General features: G+C 57.6%; 1 protein-coding gene across 1 annotated transcript; it reads left to right on the forward strand.

The window, feature by feature from the left end:
• The first annotated feature begins 292 nt into the window (after positions 1-292).
• On the forward strand, positions 293-4,245 carry CRIP1 (cysteine rich protein 1). Its single transcript, XM_084211159.1, has 5 exons — positions 293-411; positions 3,107-3,201; positions 3,294-3,351; positions 3,498-3,545; positions 3,893-4,245. Exons 1-4 carry the CDS (start codon positions 372-374, stop codon positions 3,536-3,538), a joined length of 234 nt encoding a protein of 77 aa, XP_084067285.1. The 5' UTR covers positions 293-371; the 3' UTR covers positions 3,539-3,545; positions 3,893-4,245.
• The last annotated feature ends 3,863 nt before the right edge of the window (positions 4,246-8,108 follow it).

The raw sequence follows: 8,108 nt of genomic DNA on the forward strand, positions 1-8,108 counted from the left end.
CCCACGCGTGGGCCGGGGCTGGCCGGGGGGGCAGCGGGGGCCGGAGCGCCAGGGCCGGGGGGCTGTGCGCTGCAAAGGGCGCAAGACGCGCACCTGGAGGCGGCAGGGGCAAGGGGTGCAGGAGGGGTAGGGCTGGAGGGGGTGCAGGACCCCGTCTCTGGAGCCCTCGCCGGGCCGTGCCCCGGGCCGCCCCTCCAGCTGCGGGCGGAGTGCACATCTGGGCGGGGCGGGGCGCACATCTGGGCGGGGCGGAGCGCACATCTGGGCGGTGCTGGCGGGGCGGGGCGGGCGAGCAGTGACTTCGGCGGGACCGGCGTGGAGCATCCCACAGGCGGTGCGAGCGGAGCCCCGAGCCCAGCCGAGCCGACACCATGCCCAAGTGCCCCCGCTGCCAGAAGGAGGTCTACTTCGGTAAGGGCTTCCCGCCCCGCCCCAGCCGCCCGCACCTCGGGGCATCTGCCGGGCACCGATGCCGGGCTGGGGATCCTCTGGGCACCCCGGCTTCTGGCCCCCGTGCTGCGCAGCCCGACTCCGCAAATTCCTGGGGTATCCCAGAATCGCTCAGCCCTGCGCTGTGGGTCCCCGGGGCGCCCCGGGTGGGTGATCCAATAGATCCACCTCCAGGAGATGCCTGGCTGCAGAGTGCAGGCTGCACTGGGTGTTTCCAGAGCAGCAAGGGAGCCCAGCTTCACTTCCTTCCCAGCAGAGCCCGCAGCCCCGAGCTGCTCAGCAGCCCAAAGGGCCAGCTGGTAAAGCCCGCTGCTCTGAAAGCCTGGGCAGGTGAAGCGAGCACCTTCCCAAGGTGCAAGCACCTTGCACATTATGCCTTTGGGCAAGTGCCTGGGTCAGTGGGTCGCCCACACGTTGCTCTGTGTGGTTTAGCAAAGCAGGATGACACCCCTGGGTGCTATTTTGAAGCCGCTGTTGCAGGGTTGGTGTAAGCCTTGTTGAGCTGCTGTCTGCTGCTGGGCTTCCCGCAGATGTCTTCCCTCCAAACTGGGGCCCCAAAACTCCTGCCCCTTCTGGGGCCATGGACCTGCTGTCCTGTCTGAGGATTTGTGGGGTTTGAGCTTCTCACTTTGCTATCACCTTTTGGAACAGGCAGGTTGCTCTGCCAGACCTCTCCACTTGCCTGGCATAGCTGAACTCGAGGGGGTTTGCTGGGAGCAGCTTAGAGACACTCCCTGCTCTCTGATTTACTCAAGATGAGGGAGGATCTGGAACCCAGGTGCCATCACTGACTTCTTTCTCTGCTTTATTTCTGTTCTGCTTGTGCCTGTGCCCTACTATTTGTGCTCAGCCAAGGAGTTGGGGCTCAAACACAGGAGCTGCTCTCTGTGCGTGTCAGCGATGCCCACCCTGAGGAGCTGTGCTGGGGCTGGTGTGGGTGCTGCCCAGAGCGCTGCTGGGGCTGTGGTTCCTGTGGCTGGAGAATGCTGCCTTGAACTCACTGCTTGCAGCCAGGCTTTGGGATGGCAGTTCAGGAACAATAGAATTTGTGGCTTCCTCCTGTGACTCAGGCTCCTGGTGTGCCTCATTTAATTGCGTGGCTTGATATCAGGAGGCACCGAGGTACTGGTGGCAGCGTGTGCCTTCCCTTGGCTCTGGGTCAGTCCTGGTCGGGGTGAGCTGGGTTTGCTGTGCCCACAGGTGTGGCCATGGAGCAGCTGGGACGGCGCCGTTTGACCAAGCAGGGGTTTGACCTTGCATTTATCACGCTTGCACTTATTATGAAATGTCTCTGTTGATGCAGAGGCTGAGGAGGGTTCAAAAGCTGTTGGAGGACCAAGCTGAATGCATGATTTCTGTGCCTGCAGATTATCCAGAGCACTGGCAGAGGAGGCACAGCAAGCCTGGCTCAGGGGCACCTGAGGCTTTTGGAGCCTGGTGGTCCTGCTTGGGCATGCCTCGGGCTGCTCTGGGCTAAATCATGTCTGTAGAGAGCAGGGGTGGGGAGGAGGTGATGCTGAGAGGACTAGGGATGGGGTTGCAGGAATTTTGCCTTCATGCCTGAGTGCTGTAACGAGCCTTAGCAGAGCTCCTGTCCAAGTGTTGGTGCAAATGCATGTGCAAGAGGTGGGGAGGCTGTGCTCCTTGCAGAAACCTTGCAGTGATAGGAGGGTCCTGCCTCGGGCCAGGCTCAGGCTCCTAGGGGCACCCGGGGGAGGATGCTTGCTGCTGCCAGGCTGCAGGCACAGGAGGCCCTTTGTGCCACTGGGGAATGGCAGCGGGGCTGCCTTGTGACATTTGGGCACTGCCCCCGCTCCCACCTCTGCAGCCACCAGCTTGCTCCTTGTACAGGCTGTTGTGGACATATTTGGACTGCAAAAGGTGCTTCAGGCTGCCCAGGGCATGCACTACCCACACTGGCTTGGTCCCATTTGCAGGCATGTGGACAGTGTTCAGACCTGGCTTTGACATGATTCCTGTGGACAGCTCTGTTTAATCACTTAATAAATTCCCAGGAGCTCGGCTGCCAATGGGAAGAGCACACATGCCGGCAGAAAATACCCTTCTCCCCTGCTGTGCTCCATTTAAAAGGCCCCCTGTGCTTTCCCCCCCCCCCCTCCACAAACATGTCCTGGCTCCCATGTTGTCCCTCCCATGGCTGCCTGAACCCGTGCCAGGCTCCAGCTCTGGTTTGCCATGCTGCCAGCAGAATCCGAGCTGTGGCCGGAAGGGACTGGTTTGTGTTGGCAGGGTGTGGCAATGGCTTTGCCTCCCCAGTCCTTGCCAGCATCCCCTTTCACCCCTGTTAACTCTAGTGATTTCTTGGGCTCCAGCTCACTAGGGAGAAATTAATCCCCTTGCAGGCTGATGTTGGAAGGAGGGAGGTCCTCAGGTCTTTGGAAGATGGGGTAGAAGTCAGTCCATCCTCATGGATGCAGCCCTGCTCACCCTGGGCGTGGCACCACTGCTGCGGATCCACGTTCCTGCATGTGCACACTTGGGTCTAACACAGTGCCCTCTGTCCTGGACAGACAGACTTGAGAAAATGCCCAAAAATGTCCTCCCTAGGGCTGATGGCAAGGCAACCAATCTGCCAAAACTAACTTGTGCTTGCTCAGTGCCTCAACTCACCCACCTCCTTTCCTTTCCATGGCAGCCGAGAAGGTGACTTCTCTGGGGAAGGACTGGCACCGGCCCTGCTTGAGATGTGAGAAATGTAACAAGACCCTGACATCTGGAGGCCATGCAGAGGTGAGGTTTGCTGCCCAGCAGGTCTGGGTTAGCTGCACCTGAGGGCTGGGACAAGCAGAGGTGGGGCTGATGCTCTTTCTCTCTCCCTGCAGCACGATGGCAAACCCTACTGCAACCACCCCTGCTACGCTGCCTTGTTCGGGCCCAAAGGTGGGTGCCTGTGTTGGGGTTGTGGAGGGAGTGGGAGGGCTCGGGGCTCCTGTCTGGCTCGGGGCTCCTGTCTCCTGGCCCAGGAGCTGCAGCCCTCGGGTGCTCCCCATGCCACAGCAGCGCTGACCCCGCTCCGTCTCTTCCAGGGTTCGGCCGGGGAGGAGCTGAGAGCCACACGTTCAAATAAGCCTCAGGTTGGTCCTTCCCTCGGAGCTCCCCTCCTGTCTCTGGCTCCATGGGCTGGCTGGGGCTGTCCTCCCTCAGGCCAGTGGGGAAGGCAGGCCTGCCACAGCATCCCTCTGGTCTGGCTGTGACTCCCAGCCCTTCCACCAGGGCTCAGGAGCTGGGTGCCAGCTGCTCGTCTCCTCCAGCCCCAGCTGACTGTCAGCACCCGCTTGGCTCCAGCACCGGGTGCCAAAGGCTATTGCTTTGTGACTCCTTGGCAAAGACAGGATCTGTCCTGGAGCACTGGTGCCCCTGGGACATCTCTGCTCTCAGCCCAGCCTGACTTCATCCACTCCTCTCTTCCATCCCTCTCCAGGTCTGACGTCCAGGGTTCCCAGCACAACCTGAGGACAGCACAAACACACGGCAACAGACATGCATTTTTGTTTTAATTCACCCTGTACTAGACTAGCACGTTCAAAGCAATAAGTAACCAAGGCTGGGCTGGTGTGGAGAGAGGCTCTGCTCCAGATGGAGTGCAGCCAGGGTGGGGACGTTGGGTTGCCCTGCCGGGTAGGAAATTTGGCTGAAATTGCTGAAGGCTGCCTGGAGAGGAGACCGCGCCCTTCCAGCCAAAACCTAGCTCTGCTTCAGGCATCCAGCTCTCGTGGCCGGGCCCACAGTTGTATTCTCAGTCTTTAATAAATGAAAAGATGCTTCCCTCCTGTAGCAGCTGTGCTCTCTGTAACGGGAGTCCCATGGGACACACTCGTGAAGTGCTTGCCACCTGCTTAATGCCCCTGTGGCCTTTGGATGGAGCCCCATACTGTGTGGTGGCCCCACATGCCCTCAGCTGGGGCAGAGAGGTGTCTTGCTGGGAGGGGATTGACATCAGGACAACTTTGTATTTGCTGCATTTGATCTGAGCAGCCACCTGAAAAGGCCAAGGGAAGCGGGAGGTGACTGCCGAGGCAGAGCCAGCCTCCCCTGGCAGGGACAGCAGAGCTGTGGTGTTAGAAAGCAAGAGCTGCCTGAAGAGCTTTGCTCTTTCATGTTTCAACGTTTTTGTCCCACTGGAAACATGGCACTGACAGATGTCAAAGATGTCAACTTGAGGAGTGTTTCTAAAATGATTTCTTAACCATGTCCTTCCCTAACCTGAACAACTCCATTTACATATTCAGAGATATCTCATCACCCACTGGGATATTTTTGTCTACAGTTTATGCATTTCCTTAGAGGCTGCTCTGCATTTTACTGTGACATCAGCCTTCCTGGGACTTGGCCAAAACCCTCAGGGGTTAGAGACACATGTCCAGTGTCAAAATCCTCGGTGTCAGAAGCAGCCTGATCTGATAAGCATCTTAAAACTTCCAATTAAAACTTGCTCGATGCTGCGAGGCGCTGCCTCACCTCCCACCCCGATAGCACAACAAACACAGGCGTCTGTGTCAAAGGCAAACCCTGGCTATTGCTTCTCGGCTCTCGTCAGACTTCCCAGCAGTCAGGGCTCGTGGGGACCTCCTGCTCCCACTGCTGCCTTTGCCAGCAGCCTCCCAGGGGTGCCAGCAGTCTCCTGGGGGTGCCAGCACCCATGGACCCATGGCTCCTGGCCATCCACAGCCTATCCCTCTCTGCCAGCTTGCCTCTGGGCACTGGGACATGGCTTTCCCCTGCCAGCTGAGCTTCAAAGCAAACTAGTGATAGAATCTCAGCAGCCTGACCGTGCCACTGAGATAGTGTTTTCCCTCAGGCATTTAAAGTAATGGCAAACACAATCCCTGTCGTCCTCAGGGTTGCATAAGTGCGTCCAGCTGGGAAAAGAACCTGTGGATTTGGCTCAGGGTCCTTCCCAGCAGGGCCCTGCACTGAAATTTCAGAAGCAGCTTATTCCAAGTACGAGAGGCCAGGCCAGCAGGGATGAGGAAGGAACCAGTGAAAGGTATAGAAAAGCAGGGGCTGCACAGGGGGAGCCTGGGGTGATCCAGCCCTTTTCAGTGGCAGTGGCTGCAGCTGGGGCAGGAGGCAGTGATCTGCTGTTTGCTGTATGCTGCTGTTTGCAGTGTGTGCTTCCCAGGGCTCCCTTTTGCTTCTATCCCTAGCCATGGATTTGCAGTGTACAGTGGTGGCTAGGGACATCTCTCCCCATCCTGGGTGTGTGTAGGGACACAGGAACTGAGCTGTGCCAGGCTTGTGCAGCTGCAGAGGGAATATATGTGTGCATTAAAACACAGGGGTCCCTCAAGCATAGGCTGGGGACAAGCCCTTTGGTACTGATTGCCAAAATCTCCTTCTTAGAGTCCTGTTTTACTGCTTACCCTGCAGTAAGAGCTCCCACTGAGATGGCTTTTAGCCCCAGGACTTTCTGCTGGGATATTCCTCTCCAAGAGCCGTGCTTGAACAAGCCACACTCTCTGCCTGATCCAGCCTCAATGCTGTGAGGTTGGGCAGTTCAGGCACAGGCCACATCCACAAGGAGCCTTGGTCAAAGAAAACAGATGATAAATTGATTTTTTTAAGAACTCACTTTGGTCCTTGGAGAGGAAGCAGAAACAGCTGTATCTCATTTGGATGGGAAACCCACGGCTGAGCCAGGCCTCCCCTGGATGCTCAGTGAGGCTCGGCAGCGGCCGGCGCGCCAGGGAGGTGGGCTGTCAGCAGACACAATCCTTTCTCCTTTGGAACAGTAAATCTCTGTGGCCTGGAGTGTGACTGCACAGACAGGCAGCACTGTGGTTTCCAGGGCCTCTCCGCTGTGATGCTTTTGGTTCTGAGCCTTGGCAAGAGCTTGGGACAGGCAGGGATGGTCCCTTCCCTCCCAGTGTGGTGATGCCCTGGCTGTGCTGCTCCTGCAGCAGGGAGAGGGCAAATCCCAGCTTTCTGCCTGTCTGGGACAGCAAAAGTTGTTGGGTGATCTACAGCATGGTGATGCCCAGCACAAAAGTTCCCTGCTTTGGTGACCCCAAACGCCACCGTTGGTGACTCTGAAGAAAGGGGCCGTGCTTCCTCTGCCGTTATTTCCTAAGCTTGGGCTGAGATCAGTCCGTGGGTTGTGGAGTGATAGTTGCTATAAACACTTCATCACTGTGACAAAAAAACAAACAACATCACAGTTCCTCTGGCAGCTGGGTGTGGGCGAGCCCCAACGCCCTGGGTAGGGAAGCAGAAGAGATTTTGGCAAAGACAGAAAACAGGATGGGTTTAGAAACTTAACTGCTGCTGCTCCCCATCCCAGCTTTGTGACTTTCTGTACAGAAGAGAAAAGGAGAGGGCAGCAGAAAGGGGGCTGGGGGGCCCTTCAGCCGTGGGGGCAGTGAGGGTGACCTGACCCTGTGTCCTCCTCTCAGCACAGATTGACAGACCTCAATCTGAAGCAGGGGACAGATGTTTTTCCCTGTGCCTGCAGCTGGCGAGGGAGGTAGCTCAGGCTGGAAGCCCCACAGCAGGGTTCTCCTCAGGGTCGTGCTAAGGAGGGCAGCGGGCTCGGGCCCTGGACAGGGCTGTGTTCTGGCAGTGCGGCTGCAGCCTTCAGGTCACATCTGGACTAACATGTGCTGGGTGCCCGGGTCAACACTGCCTCGCTGGGGCACCAATGGGTGCACTCACCCTCTCCTGCCAGCGCTGATGGGGACACTGATGTGACATTTCTACCACTTCCCTTGAGGTGGTTTGTGCAGCCTCTGGCTGGGGGACAGCGGCACAGGGGCTGTGGCTGCAGGAGCTTCCTGCTCTGTGCTGTGCAGAGCTCATGGGGATGAAGCCAGGCTGGAGCTGGGTGGCATCCAGTGCACCACTGCTTCGGGGATTTTTAAGGCTGATTTGTGTTAAGCTCAAAGAGCTCTGATATCTTTTAGGTCAAAAAAGTGTCTGCCCATCTCCTAACGCCTCAGGAATATGCCCTCTTGTGCAGACAGGGTGGTAAGAGGGGCCGTGCAGCACGTCAGGCAGCAGGAACTCAGCAGGGGGAGATGGGACTTCCCACTCAGCCCTGCAAAGCAGTGGTTTGGGGAACCCCCATCTCAGCAACGGAAACCGCTCTGCAGAGTGAAAAAGGGGGGGGGGTCAAACCTTCTTCCTGATCTGGAACAACACCTCCAGCAAACACTGAACATACTGAAGGCAGAGGGACTCTGGGCATGACAGCCAGGGGTGTAAGGAGAAGGGAATGGGACCATGAACTGAGCTACTGGATCCTGAGGTCTAGCTAGGGAGCAAGGAGAGGAGGGCACAGGCTGCTCTGATCTCACCCCTTCCAGCAGTGCTGGAGAGCAGCTGGGTGCAGAAAGCCCTGGGGGTCTTTGCCAGATCCTGGGTGGCTTGCCTGAGCAAGGAGTGGAAGCAGAAAGGTTGACATCAAGCACCTAGAGCTGAATTTTACTTTCACACTTCTTGTGTTATTTTTAACAAAAGAGGGAGAGTTTCCAAGAGGGAAGGGTGCAAGGACTTGCCACTGAAGCCTCTGTCTTCTTTTGGTGAGTCTTGTGTTAAAGGCCGGGGGGGAGGAGGTCAGAGGGAGTTTCCCTCGGTGCAGAGGAACTTGGCTATTAGAGTTAAAAGGTTGAAACTCCCAAGAATAGAGTTGCTGCGACCTC

This window comes from Fringilla coelebs (assembly GCF_963513975.1).
Source record: "Fringilla coelebs genome assembly, chromosome: 9".
NCBI lineage: Eukaryota > Metazoa > Chordata > Aves > Passeriformes > Fringillidae > Fringilla > Fringilla coelebs.

Bases quoted from the DNA above. Each gene is read 5' to 3' on its own strand.
- CRIP1 (XM_084211159.1), top strand. From the start codon at position 372: ATGCCCAAGTGCCCCCGCTGCCAGAAGGAGGTCTACTTCG. The intron at 412-3,106 runs GTAAGGGCTTCC...TTTCCATGGCAG, and splicing joins CCAGAAGGAGGTCTACTTCG to CCGAGAAGGTGACTTCTCTG. The intron at 3,202-3,293 runs GTGAGGTTTGCT...CTCTCCCTGCAG, and splicing joins CATCTGGAGGCCATGCAGAG to CACGATGGCAAACCCTACTG.